The sequence below is a fragment of the Opisthorchis viverrini genome, assembly GCF_000715545.1.
Source record: "Opisthorchis viverrini unplaced genomic scaffold opera_v5_227, whole genome shotgun sequence".
Taxonomy (NCBI): Eukaryota; Metazoa; Platyhelminthes; class Trematoda; order Opisthorchiida; family Opisthorchiidae; genus Opisthorchis; species Opisthorchis viverrini.
Genome location: NW_008751884.1, coordinates 20,238 through 40,003, shown reverse-complemented (window position 1 = coordinate 40,003; position 19,766 = coordinate 20,238). Strand labels below are relative to the sequence as shown.

General features: G+C 44.5%; 1 protein-coding gene across 1 annotated transcript in view; it reads left to right on the top strand.

Annotated features, from left to right (window-relative positions):
• The window catches only part of T265_08599 (hypothetical protein), a gene marked incomplete at both ends in the record, with an annotated part of 38,353 nt that extends 18,865 nt beyond the window's left edge, over positions 1-19,488 (top strand). The window contains 13 exons of the mRNA XM_009174454.1: positions 408-527; positions 2,384-2,512; positions 2,664-2,780; positions 4,418-4,537; positions 5,174-5,247; positions 5,793-6,139; positions 6,374-6,605; positions 10,336-10,414; positions 15,571-15,842; positions 16,898-16,997; positions 17,088-17,281; positions 17,756-18,040; positions 19,320-19,488. Coding sequence (XP_009172718.1) covers positions 408-527; positions 2,384-2,512; positions 2,664-2,780; positions 4,418-4,537; positions 5,174-5,247; positions 5,793-6,139; positions 6,374-6,605; positions 10,336-10,414; positions 15,571-15,842; positions 16,898-16,997; positions 17,088-17,281; positions 17,756-18,040; positions 19,320-19,424 — 2,174 coding nt within the window. The remainder of the gene's footprint in view (positions 1-407; positions 528-2,383; positions 2,513-2,663; positions 2,781-4,417; positions 4,538-5,173; positions 5,248-5,792; positions 6,140-6,373; positions 6,606-10,335; positions 10,415-15,570; positions 15,843-16,897; positions 16,998-17,087; positions 17,282-17,755; positions 18,041-19,319) is intronic.
• Positions 19,489-19,766: the final 278 nt, after the last annotated feature.

Below are 19,766 nucleotides of genomic sequence, written 5' to 3'. Positions count from 1 at the left end.
GGGTACCATCACTTGTCATCGATTGGAGAACCTCGATCCACGTGTCTTACACGTGATGGTGTTGGATGCGGTCGTTGGTTTGTTCGCCGAGCTGGGCAATTTGATTGCAAACGTTTCATCACCAATCGAGGTGACATCAGTGCCTTATTTGGAAGCGTAATAATGCGTAGCGGTGGGTTAGTGGTAGGGGTTTTTGATATGAATACATGGACTAAGGTTAGTATATGGCTTCTGATTGATGCATACATTGCTCTCGCGAAAAAAGAACGATTCTAAACCTACCAATGACCTTGGGTTTTCTCGTGATGAGGGCGCCAACTTATAAGTATAGATTTTAACGTGTCACCATCATTTTAACTGCCAACCGTTAATTTTCGGCTGCGCTGACTTCCACTTTGTCGATGCAGGATCTCAAAACGAGCATGATATTCACATGCGACTTTCCGCAGACTCCTTTTGTGCCCCAACAGATGGTAGCAGCTCGCAAAGGAAGGCGCTTGTGTCTGAATCCCAGTCTACCGACCCACGTGAGTCTGCATTTGTACAGTTAATCCCCTATAATAGTTGTATCCAATGCCCCATTTTGTTCCGGGGAAGAAAGCGTTTGTTCCTTTCCGAACGAGTATAATTATACTTCTAATAATTGTCATTAGTTTTGCTGTTTGTTAGGTGTTGTTATACATTTTCAATTTTTTGGATTTATTGACCAGCTGGTAGTCTTATGCTGTGGTGTCAGTACGTTCACATAGTGATGCGATATTGGACGGTGCACACACCTCGCCTGAGATGACACGTTTGAAAACAGTCAGGGCCAGTTGTACATATCTGAGGTATCAAATCGTTTGGCTGGCAACTGTAGGAGAACCTTCCACTTAACCAAAGTAGCAACCTACCACTTTGCGCTCACATTTCACTCATTTCGGGGGCTCATGTCTCCCCCTGTATAGTGATTTTGCTGGTGTTTCCGCTCAATAGTAAACACTACTGAGGTAACATTTTCTAGGCATTCGTTCTTTGGGGGGTGTGGGTTAAAGTGCGGTTCTTCCAAACATACTGATTGTTTTCTGCACCGTTATCGCTCTATACGGCTAATTTACACTAACTGACGCCTTGCTGCTCATACCGATTGTGCTATTATTGTTTGTACGTTCTGCTCAATTCGCGATGTTCATTAACCCGTTTACCCACAGAACCATTTCTTGACATTTCTCAGTACATCATCTATTTCCCTCGTCCGCCTGTTCATATTGCCTGGTAGATACGAAGTGCGTGTAGTCCGGTAGCCCCAGCGTCCTGTGAGATCCTTAGCTACCCCGATCCTACAGATCAGTTCAAAGTTCCCTACTTTCATCCTTTGAGAGTTACCTTTTCTGGGTTTTAGTCCGCCACCAACCATGATGTGATGAGACTTCTCCAGGATACTACTTCCCACTGCTACTTTTCAGTATCGTTCATAACACCAAGTTATTAGTCCATTCAGCCAAGAAACTGAAGAGACGATTCACAGGCTGTTATGATTTTGGATCGATACACCAGTGGTCACACTAAAAACACTGAGCTGTTTTCACGTTAGGATGCAAATTAACCATTCTAAGTATTGTCGCTGAAAGATAAAGATTAATTCATTGAACTATAAGGGCATATCTGTTATCAGTTACAAACGATTAGATTCGAAGCAGAACAGAAGCAGCTACTAGTAATGCCACCAGCCATCTCAGTACATTCGTGAATTGCGTCTGTTCTGATACCATACCGTTCTTCATGTAAACGTACTTCCCGTCATCCATTCGTTTACTTACTGGTCAATCTATACCACTCCGTCTGAAAAGAACGCGATCCCTTCTTAGGACTTATTGCCCTATCCACCAACGGGGGGCGAGAGGGCCCAAGTGGTTAGAGCGCGAATTTACTGACCGAAGGTCCGTGCATCTCAGTACATTCGTGAATTGCGTCTGTTCTGATACCATACCGTTCTTCATGTAAACGTACTTCCCGTCATCCATTCGTTTACTTACTGGTCAATCTATACCACTCCGTCTGAAAAGAACGCGATCCCTTCTTAGGACTTATTGCCCTATCCACCAACGGGGGGCGAGAGGGCCCAAGTGGTTAGAGCGCGAATTTACTGACCGGAAGGTCCGTGGTTCGAATCCGACCTCCGCCACTCGACTTCCCCTGTCTAGGCTTGGGCAACCTGGCAGTATCCCAGCCCTCGTGCTTCCTTTGGGTGGCATGAGAGCTAGGCACCGGAAGGGTGCTACAGCTGAACGCTTTACCAGCGGTAGACCAACATCCTGGGGGTAACCAGTTTGATGAGTGTGTGTTTTCCCCAATTCGAATCCGTCCCCTTTTCATGTGTAGCACCGTATTTCTTTTCTGACAGATCCACAAGAACATCATTCGGAAAACCAAATGACTCCGGAGAGTTTTGTCCAAAGGTCCCGTTCAGATGCAGATGGCGTTGAGCCGTGCGAGGCTGTCACTGTGATCCTTTCCTGCGCTCCTGAGCAAGGTAAGCAACTCCGATACTTTTGTGTTTCCGCTTAAGACCTGGCTACCACGAACTTGCACCCGTTCCCCATTCTATGTTTCTGTTTCTTACTCGTGTAAGCTCACCTTTGTTTGATCCTATCATGATTTCACCTCTGTTTTTGTCTCTCTAGAGTCCCAAAAGGAACATGATGCCCGCTTTGAGTTATTTGCAGGTTCTTTTGCCGTGGATGGCTCAGCTCCCGTTGAAGGCATCGAAGAGGCTATATCTCTGGAGATCCCTAAGACTGGTCAGTTTCCATAAGCTCGTCAATCAGTCAGTTTCACTTTGTTCCGTTGCAATCTTTCTTAGTTATTAGTCTGCTGATTGTCATGCAGTCACCCATTGGAATTCATACCTGAGACTTCCACATCGTCTTAATTTTGAAGCTCAGCATGTGTTCAGTCACTAGTGGGATTGTTTTCCAAGCCTTTTGATTATGTCCGCAGAAGACTGTGATTGTCGTTGTACCCTTCAGTCGGCTTTTGACGTCTTGTAGGTTGCTTGTTAACCCATCAGAGTTACGAATATTGACGGTGAGATGTGCGTGTGTTTTATAGGTTATGGGACTTAGTTGGTGAACGTCGGATATCATGTAGGAAACCTCAATGAGTAGATAACATGAAGGAGCCTCTTGTTGGACTGGTGCTCAGGCCGTTTCTCTTTTGCACCTTTTATAACGAAGTACTGTGTCATCTGTTTGAACTTGTATAGTTGTAGATCATTAGTGAGGCCAACTTCACTATCTTACAGAGGTTTTGAGAAAAAACTAGTGTGATATAGGTTGCACTATTCTCATTGTACACGATGTCCTCCACACGACCATGCATTTGAACGAGAGCCCTCCCCAAGTGAATTTTTTGTGCCTAACACGACAGATAACAGAAGAAGGAAACTACTATTGTGTTCGTTTCAGCATTTATATTAAAGTTGTGATAGATTGATGAAAAGACTAACCAAACAGACCGTGCTCTTGTTGGCATTGGTCCTATGGGTCCAAAAGGATCGGCTCCATGACATTTCGGCTTAATCTGTAAGACACGTGGCCACCAGCCACACTTTTTCAGTTGGTCAACTGTCGCTCAGTGTTCTCCGCGATAGATTACTCTGTGTCCCAATGCGTGACATTTACTGCTCGTTACTTGAAGTGACCACACTATTGGTCCACATGGTACTGCCTGTTCGTAGTCCGGCAAAGAACTGAACGTTGATTGCTCATTTCCATCAGTTGGTGGTCGAATTTTTTGCTGAGGTTTACTGCATACACAAATCGATCACCGATAAAACGTTTGTAGTCAAATTGCCAAAACCAACAGAAAATTCGACCACGTGTATCTAAGTTGAAGTGATTCGCACATAGGTTACCTTTCACCACAATTGGGTTTATCTACCCGCACAAGCAGTAAATGGGTTTGTTCATTCTTTGAAGCATGTTAATACTGAGTTCCACAGTATGTGAATCGACTCAGGCACTGCACCCGCCTTCTTTTTATTATTGAGTTGCCAGCAGGAGTGACTAAACCGTGCTCATAATCGATGACAGCGGAGGAATTTTGACTGGCCGCTCGCCCAGGATTCACATGCAAGTGTGTTAAAAATTTCAGTATTTTTGGAATGAACCTTTTTGCGGAGCGGCTTTTGTGCCTTTGTGTTCTCTTTTAGTCTGTGATATTTTTGGGCAAACAACAGTGAGATGAGCTGGAGGGATTACATCGTGATGTGGCTTCAGTGATCCAGTGGATAAGCTTTCGGTTTCCCAATACGATAATCCTAGTTTTTTCTTCCTGCATTTAATATAACCTCCATAATCGTAATATAAAGGACATGGAGTATGTCACATCTTTTTTTCCGCCAGAGTTTACCTGTGTTTACCTGTTTGATCTCCAGATTCCCAGCGGGACCACGATGCCCGATTTAAGCTATTCGCAGGCTCATTTGTGGTTGATCACTCAGCTGCTGTTGACGATACCGAGCAGGTGGTCGGATCTCAAGAATTTGCCGAAGATGGTCAGTTTGTAGACTCGTTGATTTTGTTCCATTTCAACTGTTCTCGATTTACTGTTTATTAAATTTTTCAAATACCATTGCCACTTAAGTTCTTCGGTTGTGTGGTAAGGTACTAAAGTGTCTTTCAGATCGTCCGTTACACAATACCTCGTTGCTTCGGGTGAACGTTGTATCTTTCGGATGGCAACACTGACTTGCTCTTTAAAAGGGAAATTGTGTTTCCAGTACTGTGATGGTCAGATCACTGAAAACTGGACCAAATTTGTGCCTTTATGCTTATGGGCACTCATCAGCTGGACGTAAAAGGGTCGGGCAAATCACCTTTTAGTTCAGTTTCAGGCAGTTAATCTCCTTTAACACTGGTCTTCTGACCATTTTATTCAGCTTACTTACTACCAATCGTCTAAGCCCCGGAATGCAAAGTAAACCCAATAGCTAGAAAAAAGTTACGAGTACAATACTCGTTGATAAAACCCACCAGTTTATTTCATGCTCCTAAAGCCAACCAGTCTGTTGCTTAGTCTGGAGTAGATGTTTCCATCACGGAGGCTTCATGTATACATTTTTCATCCATTTTCTTTGTGAATCACACTGAAAAGTCTAATACCTTACCTTTGTTGTTCTTGTTCTTCCCAGACCTCTCTACGGGCCCACCTGAGGTTATCGCGGGTAATACGGAAGATTCACCATTTAAGAAGAAATTAGCCGAGGTTCGTTGTCCCACTCGTTTGTGCTTCATCTTCTACTATGTCGTAGTTACCTGGGTTTTCTTGTGACTGTTTAGCAACCCGGATGGTGAATAGCATACCTAGAGGACACTGTGTGCTTCGAACTCTTAACCACGCTGCTTGCAGGTGACGTTTTACAATATGGCGTTGAAAGACAGCCGTGTTATTGAGCTTGGTTCAGCATGCAAACGGGCAATCATGTCCCGACTCTCGCATTTGGCTTCACAATCTGGATCTCGCCCCAAGTTTTACCTTGCTCTAGGTGTGCTTTAGACGTGCTTCAAATGCAACGTTTGTAGTATTTGGTTGCCGTGACAAATTCTGCCATCACTGTGACTCCGAGCGACGAAGAAGCACTCGTAAGATAAGCTGATGACCCTGGCAAGCAAGTTCGTCTATCCTCTGTTTTCTTCTCAGTCCTCCCTGTTTTGTGAATTCAGTGCTCACTACACTAGATGTGGTTGGTAATCACGTGAACACGTGAGTGTGTTGTCTTGTTTCGTTTATTTTTGTCTCATTATTAACAGAAAGAAGATACAAAACCAGTACGCAGACATAGACTATTCATCCAAGATGATGAGGAAGAGGAGTATAGCTCTGTGTGTTCCATAAAATCGAATAAAAGCTCTGAAGATGCTTCCCCAGGGCCGAAATCAACATCACGAGCGATGAACCAAGAGGACAAGAAAATAGATAGAGGTGAATCGGACAGTGATTCGGATGAGAAGGGGACCTTGGATGACGAAACCGAGTCAATCGACAGTGAGGAAGCGAAGGAACTCTCAGATGATGGGAATGAATATGTTTCGGACGAGGAAGAGGCCCTAGTCAAACAGCTGAAAAGTGGCTCTCCACTTCCACAGAGAAAGAAAAGGTACGATAACTCCTTGTGCTTCACTGTTTACAGTTTCCTTGGTAATCCAGTCTCTTGACATTCTCTGTCTACACATGTCATAAACATGGGTGGTTAATTTTGTTCCATTGCGTTCTATAACAATTCAGTTGAATCTTTAAAATGTCCCAAGGTGTATCAAGCCTGTCAGTGTTCTGAGGTGGGAAGTGGTTACACGACGTGTTCAGGCTTACTTTCAGCTTACATTCTTCCCAGGTTCCGAGTGGATACTTTTCTTGACGAAGAAGCTGAGTTGTCCGGAGATGAAAATGAACGTGCATATTACATGGATGATGAAGATGACGATGATGTTGAAGGCGGTTCGGATGAGATGGAGTTTGAAGATGATGCGAATTTGCCATCTGCCGGTCGTCTACGCCGACAGGTAGAACGAGTTCATCAGCGACTACAGGCCGACCAGGACCAGCGAGAATTGCGCTTTCTTAAGGTAAGTTGCGTGCGTCCCCATGAAATCGCCAAAGTAAGCCTCTTCTTGCTGCCAAACGATCCGTTCAGTATAAGTAATAATAATAATACTGCTACTCTTGGTGCCTAGCTGCCATGCTACCCGAAGGAAGCATGAGGGCTTAGATACTGCTGGGTTGCTCAAGCCTTGACAGAAGCAACTGAGACACAGGCTGGGTCCGAACCCCTGGCCTTTCGGTCAGTAAGTTCGCGCTTTAACTACTGAGCTATCTTGGGGTCCAGCAAGAGCACAACTATCCAAATAAGTTTCACGGGTAACTGTAACTTACATTCGGTTGGCCTAGTAATAGTACTGATAAGTGACATTTTTAACTGCGAGTAGTGTGGAACGCCAATTAATGCTTGGATGTTTATTTTCCGTTTCTCTGTAGTACACTCCCTGAATTTCGTCTATTGCTCGTGCCAGGTAGTCTCTCTGTTCGAGAGAACGGACAATGGAGCCTTAATAACTACCTGTGCTTTCCCCGCTGGGCGCGAGACTAGATATCGGAGTCTCACCTTATCAGCGTTTTGAGTTACTCGCGTATTTGAGGATAGCATGCATCCATTGATACATATCCTCGTCTCCTTATTGATCTTATCCTCTATTCCACCCACCTCTCGTACTGTTAGTATCCAGGTCCTACAGCGTACCAAACTATAGCATTCGCGTACATTGCCCATGATCGCAAACAGAAGAAAAGCAATCTAGATTCATTCGATACCGTACAGTGAGCGAAGTCATGAGTTAATAAAGTGCACCTGATTGAAGAAGTAAAGTTCTAATGTTCATAAACATCTGATTCTCAGGAGAGATCGAGATTATCGAATTCATCAAGTAGCTTATGATGAATTTGCGATACTGACTTTCCTCATCTGATTGTTCCATCAGTAACGTCACCAAGAGACTGACATTTATCGTGGTGTGACGATTTGTGTGCCTCCATGATCCATTGAGCTATACTAGTAGGGTATCCGTGAACGTTCTCATATCAGGTTGGTCACTGGTTAGAGCTATGACCAACACGGTCCCCTGGCCTTCCAGGTTGGGGTTTGGAACGTAGGTGGCAATTTGTTCTTTTAAAAAGGGGGTCGAGAGGCCTCAGTGGTTAGAGCGCAGGTTCACTGACCGGAAGGCCCGTGGTTCGAACTCGACCTCTGCATCTCGACTTTTGTCTAGGCTTGAGCAACCTGGCAGTATCGCAATCCTGATGCTTCTTCCGGGTGGCATGGTAGCTGGGCACCGCTGAATGACTATCTCTTATATTATTGTCAAGGTATGAGTACTATTATGAAATTCCCATTAACACTACACCCGTCGTTGCGTGGCACCATCAACAGGGTCGCTTCATTTACTTCATAATCCAAGACGAGTAAACGTAAAAGTGTTAACACTGATCCCCTCACACTGTCGCCAAAGACAGACATCGCTGTGGTTGCTGGTGACATGGACAATCAGGTATGTAAACTGAACGCTGCTGAGGCCCAATTGGGTGGTCATGTTGGATAGGATAGGAGACGCACGGACGATGGAGGGCACCTGCTCCAGATGTGTGACGACTGCAGACTGTTCTTTTGCAGTGCTAATTTACGGATCACTTCACTACGAGGTAACTAACAATGAACCAGCCCCGAGTCCAAACAGACCACAAACCATCAGTTAGGAGTGCGAGTGTCATTCACCTCCTGCTCCTTGTGATATACAAGCGTTGACTTCGATCATGAATTTGTGCGCCGCTACTTTTCATTACGCTTCTGAGGTCTACGCAAAACGCACACCTCGCTCATCCGTTGAGAAGTTATTGGACCCAGAAGTCAAACAAAACTATCGTAACCGCCTCCTCGAACACCTGCCGGATGGCCTGATATCGGATGTTATTTGCCACTGGGGACAGATATCCAAGACGCCACTCGATCCTGGAAATTGCGTTTGCGGTAAAATCCAAACACTGAATCTCTTATATGACCGTGTCTTTGCTAGAGACCCGGCGACAGATTTCTGCTGCCTGCAACCATCCGCGGTAAAACTGAATGTCCGTACAAACCGATGAGCTTGGTGAGCTTAAAGGGCCAAAGAAATTGAAGATGCGGAAAATGCTGGGAACGTCAGCAAGCTACCTCAGAACTGTCCAACTGCAATTCTCTATTCAAGAGCCATCTCGCTCTTGATGCTGACGACTTTCTACTGCCTGTGTTCCTTAGCCAGTACTTATCTATCTGGGAGAGTGAGGCCATCCCAGACAACTTAATTAAGTCGATCATCGTGTCCAAAAGGAGTACTCACAATGAATGTGGTTGTCACAGAGGTGTCAATGCGTTTCCACACAAAAAGTAGTGTCCGGCATGATGTCCATTCTCTTCATTCTCATTCAACCTCGCAACTGATGAACAATGGGATGAATTCTTGAAGGTTTTCAGAACCGCGGTGCTTTAGTTAATGCTGGTGAGAATCTTGTCGATCTGGAGTTCGCAGACGACATCGCCCTCGTCTTTAAAAACCAAGGTGAAGCATAAACCCTTTTGAATAGACTGACCACCGTCATTCCATCTTTCCGCATCCGATTTTTACCTTCATAGTTGAAATTCGTGCTTCAGAACGTCCAATTCCTGAATATTATCCTTACAATTCAAGAAGGATTTTACGTATCTCAGTAGTTTTATTAGATCTGATGACTGTGTATCTGATGAAGTCGGTGCGCGAATCTCAGAGGCTACAAATCACGTTTGCTACTTTGCGTCACTTGTGGGTTCAAAACGGCATATCACTTGATCTCAAGGGTCGAACGTACCATGCTACAGTAAGGACCGTGTTGCTGTATGGTTGCAAAGCATGTTCTCTTCGGACAGCTACTGTCAATCATCTGTAAGTTGTTCGTGTCGGATGGCATCAACGAATTCGTAATGAGTTAACTAGAGAGTTAAGTACGATTGTTCTCAGACTTCCCTGATGTGCCACCGTATCCACAAAATTTTGTAGTTAACCTTTGATAAGGTAATCGATAGCAGAAATACCATGTATATGTTTTGAAATATAAACATGGTAAGAAGGCACAGGCCTAACGTTTACGAAAATGTTTTGGAATAATAGAAGGCCCAGAGATTTCGAAGTCCTGCTTCCTTATGCGGTGCAAATCATCTTGTACCTCGTATTACAGTACTGCACAGCTACTTCACTGTTATAATTCAAACGCCGATAACCTGCCCTCGATTTCCGCGGTTCACTTGTGAACATCTATCCAATAATTATTATATATCTTTCCGTCCTTTCACCACAAAGGCGGGTTTGCATGACCATCTCTCATTTGTAAGATTTAAATACCTTCCTATTCAAGAAGACTGTTAGTTATCTGTTTAGCAAGGATGGGCGATTCAGTGAAGCTTCATCAGACTGTCTGTGATGTCTTCCTACTGGTACAGCTAGCCAAAACCGTCTTCCAGAGTCCTTCATTGAATAGTTTTTGCAAAGGAACAGACCTGTGTTCTGTGTGACTGAAAGTCGGGTATACCGTGGGTCTACTGCTCTCATATCCAGAGATTGCTGTTCACGCACTATGGATTGGACTCTCCGGGGCACTGATGAGCATGCTAAAATCGGACTGAACAACTGAACAACTGAACAACAACCGCGCTTTTTCAATTCCGACTACAACTTTAGTTCCTATCCGCTTAATTGTTTGCTTCACTCTGTCCTGCAATTGGTTCTTTCTACTTAGGAATTGTACTTCGAAGATGGCGATCTGTATGCTGAAACCGGCCAGGTCAGGCAGCGACGCTTCCGGTGGCGTGGATTGGGTGAGTGTGATTAGCGTCTGAAGTGCTCTCTCAATGACCGAAAAACGTCTTAGTTAATCTGTCGGTGAAATAGTGCTAAGGTTTTATGACCGGCTAACCTTTTGATTGACTAGTTAGTCTTATGGGATCCAGTGAACTGACGAGTCGATGAGTAATTTGGTGGTAAGAAATATACCAGCCTTTAATCCTAAATGTTCGAAAAGTAATTGTTATTGAACGGCTGCGCGTTATTAGATGAAACCCGATGAATGCGTAATCACAGACCTACTGAAAAGTCTATACGTTCTGTATACTTTGGTACACTTTGTGTGTACGTAACTTTAATAATTTTTGGAAGAGTTAAATAGTTCATACCCGCCATTTTACCATTTATCCCAATGCAGGATTGCAATTCACCGTGACTCTTTGGATTTTGAGAGTTGTAGTGCGTTCTTAGGCTTTGATTTCTAAGTTTGATGGCAGCCACCATATAAAACATCCAATGATTGCAAAGAAAGAAGCACTCGCCCAATGTCTTACCCACGCGGACAGCGAGGTCAAGAAACGAGCTTAATGATTCTTGATGTGACCTGCCTCGGCAACTCAGCCGCGTCAAGGATAAATAGTACAGAAAGCTGTGCTCACATATGAATTCGCTGCACGATAGCGACGCGGAGTTTTGCGATCATTTGGATGCTATCTATGGACTGAACATCAAACTGTCCAGGATACTGTCATGAGACTGAGGTAGACGTTACCTGCGCAGGCACTTCAATAAACTATTGATTCGGCCGATGAGCGTCTACTTGACCGCAGTAGGTAGACTGCCTCAACTGGAGATAAAACTCTTTCTGGGTCTGCCTCCTGCTATCCAAGAGATGTGTCAAGCTAACATGCAATTATGGAGTGACCAGACAGCTGGAGAAGACGGGCAGCAGAACTGTTCAAGTATGTTCTGGCCAACGTTGTCTGGCAGGAAGAGGAGGTCCCACTAGAAGCAGCAATGCCGTGATCACGCCAAAACTTCACGTAGGCATTGGTGTGCTGGGCTGCACCAGCGAGCTGCTGGCGCGACTGGAACTCCGTTTGAAAGTTGAATTGATCGAAGCACACACTCCCGTAGAACAGTGTAGGTTCCGTGCTCGTCGCAACACGATGAACCTGATATTTTCTTCACGACAGCTTCGAACAAAATCCTGCGAATATCGCTAGTCGCCACAGAATTCACATAACTCACGAAGGCCTTCGGCTGCTGACTATCTCGCTACCATGAAACAAGGATTCCTTGTGAACCCCATTCAACTCAGCCTCTGTCTAACGGTTGTCGTTGATGTGGCTTTCTTAAACGACTCTGCTGGCCTACAGTTACAGCGAGAAAGCTAAAGAGACAGAGTATCCGAGAAACTCGGAATGTGTAAACTGTCTCGCAACAGGCCCCAAAAGGCCATTGATGTGCGAACCACCAATCGACAGAAACGGCCTGCCTATCTGTAGAAAGCAAGAGCGTGTGAATCATTGTCGTAAACACCTCCAAGTACAATTCAACTGATCACCTGCAGTTGCTCAGCCAGATTTTCGACCTGGTACGCAGCCCTGACAGTGAACTTGGAACTCCAGGCCGAATGAGCAGACCAATTTTATTCCTCAAAGGCAATCGACTTACTAGTCCCGATGCACTCCCACATCCTGTTTTTATAGATAGAGATGAAACTTGGTTCTTGTCTAAGTTATCTGCCTCTGTCTGGGAGAAATACCGTGCAAACCAACCACCGCTATACGATAGTGGTGCCCATTTTCGAAAAGAATACTCACAATGCGTGTGGCAACCACAGCGTCACGTTCCCCCGTTGTAAACATATTCTTTGCGTCGCTCATCTTGCGTCTTTGTGCGAGAGCATGTGTAGACGAGACCCGAGATGAGCAATGAGGATTCCCGCGGGAAAGGAGCTTGAGGTAACAGGATACGCCTCGGGAGTTGCTGAATATCATGCGCTGTTTGTATTCACATACTTGTGGTGACGTGAGAGTGTATGGGAGCTGCTCGACCGCTTTCCTACAAATAGTGGTGGCCGGCAAGAATGTCCACTCTCTGCACTTTTGTTAAATTACTTAATTGCTAAGGTGATCAGACGAATATTTGAGTTTCTCTACAACCGTAACCGTAGCTGTGCTTGCTAATTTGCGCCATTTATCGCACCAGAAAGGCATATAGCGTATATCAGACCACAGGGTAGGTTTTACTGTTGTACGGCTGCATCTCCCCTGTGCGGGGGGATGTGAGACGTCTCCAGGTTTTCGACCACGGATTTCTCATAACTGTAGTTGGAATATCGGCTGAAACCAACAAATTTGCAATGAGGTGATCAGGAGACGGGTTTTGGGTGAAGCAGACCGTACGTCATCCAAGGAATGCAAGCTAAAATAGCTGCACCATGTGTTACTCATACCGAGTTACCGCCTACCGAGATGAGTGCTGTTTTCTCAGCCTCATTCGGTATGGGGAAACTTAGAGATGGATAGAATTTGTTACGGCAGGACTTAATGTAGGACGTTACGGAGTTTTCGGGTACTGTTGTTTCTGTTCTTCTTTCAGGATGGGATTACATGACCTTCCGTTTGCTTGACTGGGAACACTGAACGACGTATCGACAGACCGTTGCCAGTGGCGTTCATGCTGTCATTTTCTATCGAGATTGTCTGACTGTCGGAGGTACAAGCATCTCGGATGCATATAGTAGGCCAGCCCTAGATCCTCATTTCTTTTTTTCCATTATAAGGCTGTGTTGAAATAAACTGATATGTTTGTTGGGCAGTGAAGCACCTGGCGTTGCTTTCCACGATGATAGTCTGTGGAGTCACCAGTGTTGCCAAATGTGATAGTGATCGCCTGGACTTTAGGCACTACGCCCTCTTTCCGAATCCTTTTTATCGGCCTAGCTATTCCAGACAATCGAAAGTGTTGCAAGGCAATAAGGGGTTCCCCCTTGAGAATGACCGATCGACCAAACGGTAATGGAATGGTAATGAGCGCCCTCTGCTTATTTCTGGAACGTAACAGCACAGTAGCCGCTCTCCAATATTCGTGTGATTAGCAAAATTCTAGTGTTTAAGCTAAAAGGATGTTATGTATGGCGAGAACAGTCTACGCTAATGTCAAGTATGAAAATGACTGCCGCGACCCGGGATCGAACCGGGGACATTTAGATCTTCAGTCTAACGCTCTCCCTGCTGAGCTATCACGGCCGACTGGAAGCCCACAGTTTACGGTCGTATCTTGTGTGCAGCAGACTGTTCATTTGTTGCCTTCACTGTCGGTCGTGACTAATCTTCACTTTGCCCAATGCGCTTGTCGAGCGTTTGCTCGAGATATTCACATATATACTCCTTGTCTTGTCGCAGCTCTTCAGGCCGATCCACTACATAGACAACAGGGCGAGAAAGATGCATATCTACTGTAAGGAGCAATCGATCGTCCTTCACAGATGCGATAAAAATCACTGTCCATTGGCGGTGACGCGTAAGATCCCGTATGGGTGGATTTACCGGACAATACGGTTTACTCTCTACTTGAGGTTTTATCTCTTACCGCTGATGAGCTATTTTTCACCGTGAACTCGCCGGTGGCTTTGATTTAGCCGCATCTATTCTTAACATCTTATTTAGTGTTTTTAAGCTCGCTCAATATTTCGTTTTATTACGCCTAGTTTATGTGATAGGATGAGTCGACTCTATGTACGTCGCCGGCTAGAGCTCCCTACACATGGCGATCGACGACAAGTTATGCTCATACTTCGGTTCAGTGTCATTTCCAGCAACGAACACTACAAATTATGTGAAGTCCGAAACCCTCAACACTTGATAGTGGCAAGGCCCCTTGTCAGCAGACCCTCCGGTGGCAGCTCCAACCCGTGTGGGGGGATAAAAGAAGAACCTTCTTCAATAACTTGTCTTATGTTTTCCGGAAAAGGAATGCCCGAATCACTCGGGTCCGTATTGTTGGAAGTACATAGGTAGTTGCGTTATTCCGGAATAGCGTTGTGAAGCCAATCGCGCCATGTTGTCTCAAGCTTGATTTCTTAGTAGAATTGGCCAAACTCGTCAAATTATTTTAAACCTTCCGTCCGTAAGCCCCAGATTTCTTCCAGTAGGACGAGGTGAATAGTAGATTGGTTGAACTGAAATCCAATCATCAGACGAGTTTCTGTTCTCTTCAGCAAGAAATTTTTCCGTTGAACGAACAACTTTTGGTTTCGTCCGTGGCGTGATGGTTAAGGAGACTGACGTCCCAATAACAGAGACTGAGTGACTCCTGGGTTACCTAGAGCTTGTGTTTGTGAGGAACACCAGTGTTGTCTTAACCGGAACTTCCCAGGTCAGTTGAATCGCTCACTTTCGCCTTATGTTGTTATTAGTTAATCAACGTTGGCAAGATCTCCGGGATGGAACGATAGCGTCTGACCTGGGAATCTTACGAAGTAAGTTGCGTAAGCGACGATAATTCATTCTGGAGGCCGTGTGAACTACACTCACTTGGTATATATGTAAACGGTACGAATGGACATGGCATACCGTTCCGCCGCTCTCTAAATCAATAGCCCAAGTAGAAAATAGAAAATTAACACTGCTTTTGGATTACCTTGAAATCGCAACCCACACAGGCGACTCCGAGTCTTATATGCCGTGTGGATGCAGAATCGCTTCATGGTTCCCGGATTTGGCATCACCACCTCTGACATGGCACTCAGTCAAATGTCTTTCATGCAGCCGTAGAGGTCGAAAATTCCTGAACCATTGTACGCAGTGTTGTTTTGGTGATCGTTTCTAAGTGACGAAAAAGCATTGTAATGTGTTCTTTCCCATAATAAGCGTCACCGTGGCGTTTGTCACTGAAGCTAGTACCGCTGCGTTGACACGGTAAGCTACTGGTTGGCAGAACATTCTGTTGTGTTTCAGAGGCCTTTTTGATCTTAGTATTCTTGCCCGACCTAGTTTGTCCTCTCGGTCTTCTCGACATTCTATGGTTCTCCGCACCTGAAGTTCCGTACTCTACCAAGTGATTGATCTCAGTTCTATATTCTCTTTTGGTAAACCCGGACCAATATCGGGTAATCGCGTGTACTAAGACACCAATCGACGGTTCATATTTCTACTTATATATTTTTTCTCCATCGATCTAGATGCTCAGGACCCATTGATAGACCAGCTCGATACCGAGGCTGCTGATTACTCTGATGAAGACGAAGACCAAGACAGACCTCCTTTTGGGCCAATGGATCGTTGGCTTGCAGGAGGATTGCACCGTAAACCCGTCAGCACGGATAAAGTGGATCTGGATTCCATTTCTCCGACCAAGCAGCAAGCTGAACAACGTTCAAGTGATGCTGATGATGCGGCTTCTCATGATGAGAACGACGATCCATCGATAACACCGACGCGGTCCGAATCCCAGGTGAGCCGGCATTCCCGGTAACCTGAATCTGTGCTCTTATTTTTCTCTTGCTGGTGGTTGTTCTTATCAATGTGAAAACTGGGATAGAAGTCGCAGCAGTGCGTCGTTTTGATGTTGCGTAGAACGCTTCGCTGCACAAATTTCGGCGGACATGCTCCCCCATCACACGATTTAGTATTCGCTGGAAGTACGGCAGCAGAGTTTGGAATAGGTTCATGTTCGACATCTCGTTGAGTACTCCCATTTTACACTTTCCCAAAAGAAACCGTGGTTTTTACTAAACTTTTGCGCAGAATTTGGTGAGAATACCACACTGTTAACGCATAGTCTGTGTTTACTACGGTGAACTCTACGTCTCCGATCAATCAACTTTTGAGTCATTTGAATTCTTTGTCTGTTGGCGTTGAGCATGTAAGGTACTTTTTACCCTGATTTGTGCAAGTTGTGAAGAGGCAAGCCCCGAGACAGCATGTAAAGTCTGTTATCACACTGACTACGGATTCGTCAGCCATATTTGGAAGTTAAGCATGCACTCGTGTCGCATTTAGCCCGTTTTGACACAATGAAGGTGCTGGTGTAGGTTGTAATGCTGAATGATACTTCAAGAGAACGCGGGCTTTCCCCAAGGTGTGATTCTGTTTAACCAGCCGTTTGCTCATTCAGACAGCGGTCTGACTACTGGTGAATAATCGGAATGTTTTGTGCTGAAGTTCCCACGAATGTATGATGGGATTATGAACTTTTTGGAGCCATTGGATTTACTTAAGCTAACTACTAAGATTCAGGTTACCAGTGAGTTCCGAAAATCAAGTGGCCACGCTGAACATCTTTGTCGCAAATCCGGATTTCATTCTGTATACTTTTTTCAATATGCGCAGAACACTATGACTGGTATTTATTTCATCGTACATGTGCACACATTTTGCATTTTGTGTGTAAATGGCATAGCTATGTTTCCGTTCGACTGACCGTACTAAACCTGGTCTTACTAGATGCACCTGCCTTTATCCGTTACGCCGCTATTATTTATGATTGTACTATTTTCTCATCTCCAGCTTCAGTCTCTTGGACGCCAGGCTTTAATAAAAGCGAAATCACGTAAACAAACTCTTCTTGCCCCAACCAACACGAGACCTCCTGTTTTTTCTACAACCGGTGAGTTAACCTTAACAGTAGTAGTTTACTGTTTGTTTTGTCCTGTGAAAGCGGGTACTGTTCACGTGACATTTCCGCTTATTTCCTCAGGTGTTTCAGTCAAGTCTAAGTGCGTTGTAAACTCCCAGTCTACCCTCATCAATGCTTTTCAAGTAAAGAAACCACCCGAATCCCGTGCACCTCAGTATCACAACTCGCCTTCTGCTATCGCGCCCCGTTCGAACACTACTTCTGACCCTGTGAACGGAGAATTGTATTCTGGGAGTAGCAGCAAGCTTCGAAAGGTGAGTGCTCTCTTTTACCGGAATTCACTGATACGATGGGTTCCGGGTCCTTGTTCTGTATTTTCGGAACACCTAACCTTCCACACTGTTGCTTTTTGTGAGCAGTTTGTTGCGGTCTGTGATAACCGACATTCTCTTCGTCACACGTGATTGATGCACTAACATAACAAGTACTATGGTTTTTGCAGAATATCACGTCATTCCTTCCATTAACTTAACGGATTGAACAGAAAGAAGGTGGAGTAGGTAGATCTTAATGGTAATTTTCTTTTGACTCGGGTTTTGCGTATGTTTTAACGTTTCGATGAGCACAACATTCAGATATTCGGATATACGGGATATAACTCTTATCATAGTTGAATTCTTTGGACAGGGTACTCAAAATCGCCTAAGACTCTGGTCTCCTCTCTGATGTGCACCGTTTTCAACCACACCCTCAGTTTACAGCATCTTTGTTTTTTCTCGGTTCTACAGCGGGGCTCTCTGTTGAGTCGTGTTTTCACCGTTCCTCGTTCGGATATCGGACGCTTTGTATCGGAAGATTCACAATCAGAATTGATCGTAAAACTCAACGACAATTCCTCATCCTGTTCGGCCAATTTCTCCAGCCAACCAAATCTCCATCGTAGTCAGGCCCATTTTCTTGGACTCCGAAATAAGATTGGTCTTTCTTGCTTCAACGTGCTCAGCCAAACCGGGACAAATGCAACCGATTCGTCTTCGCAAGAGAGCGGACTAAAGAGGTCACAAGCGACATCTGTAAGTTCTCCCTACATCATCTAGTTTGTAGGCCTTCGCATTTTACGGGTCGCTCCATCACTTGTGGATTCATGCATGCATAATCACAAAATATGACTTATCCAAGGTTTTGTGTATTATTTGTCGGTAAGTCTAAGTGGGTGACCGGGTTCAACTCGTTGGCCATTGATAACGACAGCGATTAATATTGCCATTCATGGATCCCTTCGATGAACAGCCTTATTGTAACTAACTAATGTATGCTTATCATTGAAATGCCATTCAGAGGCCGAATATCCTAATGTACTCAACCGATCAGATCTGATCCAAACAGCTGATTGCTTAGCGGATCATTATCACCCCGATAATTGTTTTGATTCTTTAGATGCTGTCTGCATGATGTTTGATCTTGATACGGTATTCTCCCTTGGACTGCGCGACGGCTTATCCCGTTCATCAATAGTTTAATTTATAGACAGATCGTGCTCTGCCGTGTGGGGGAGAGGAACCACGGTCGACATGTAGCGCTTTTTTTGGTTCACCTCCATAAAATCCCGGGTTCGGTTTCGGTCTTTGTACAAAAAGTGAAGAAAACAACGTAGTGCACAATCTTGTAATGAAGCCCTATTGTCATCATAATCAACTTTTCATCTTGTTTGTTTTGCTTGGATTCTGACTGTTTTCCATTCTCATTTATGTAATTTTTAGTAGCAAAAATAGTAGTAAAAATAGTCCCCGGCTGATGAGTAGACTAGTTCGAGTTTCAAAAATTTCTTCTTTAACTTGTTAATGACACTAAATGAGTGAAGCTTCCTGATGTATGAACTTTCTTACTATCGTTGTTTCGATCTTGAAGATAGGGAACTAATGGTTAATGTTCTTTTCCACCCATCTATACTTTCCATCATATTGATGAAAATTTCACGTAATACTTAGTTTTAAAAAAGTCTGTTGCAACAAACCATCAGTCATAGAGTACTCCTTTTAACAATCCCGTGGAACGTTGTTACGCCTGTTTTTTTGTAAGTGATTGAACCTCGTGTGTCTCATTTTTCCTCAGAGTTGTGCTGAGTTGCATGGTTTTAAAGTTGTTATTTAGCCAAAACACGATGCCCTCGTGGTTTAATCAATCCCCTTGTCATTCACTCCCTGGATTTTTCTATACTGTCAACGATTATTCTGAATTTCGTTCTCGTGCCCGTTGTACAGCATGGTTTGTTATGACAGTATATGGTATGATATGATATGATACGATATGGTGTCATCTATTCATGTTTGCTTTACCGTGTTCATTTTGCAGTCCTCGCGCCCAGCCGAAGTCGAGAAAAGGACTTCTGTGGGCTCACACAACCCTCCAAAGTTAAAGCGACCACGATCGGTGAGCGTATTCTCAGCCCTTCACTGATGAATTCATTCTCACTCGGAAGACCTTATTTTTGTAAACAGATTCACAACTTCGTCATTCGTTTAGTACTGCGACACTTGTCTTGTTGTGAATATTCTTTCTTTAAAAATGAACTTTTGTCCATTGTCCTGTTCCACCTTTCAAAGACAATCCAGCATCCTCGTGCGTCGTCTGTTCTCGATCACTCTTTCATAACAGCTGTCGCCGTTAGGATTAGGATGTATGAGGGTACAGTGATTCCACCGTCGAACTGATTAACCCAACGACTTTCCAGTGAAGTTCGGTTCTGTTTTCTGCTTTCAAGTCAGCCATGTACTTAAACTTTACCAGAATATGTACTAC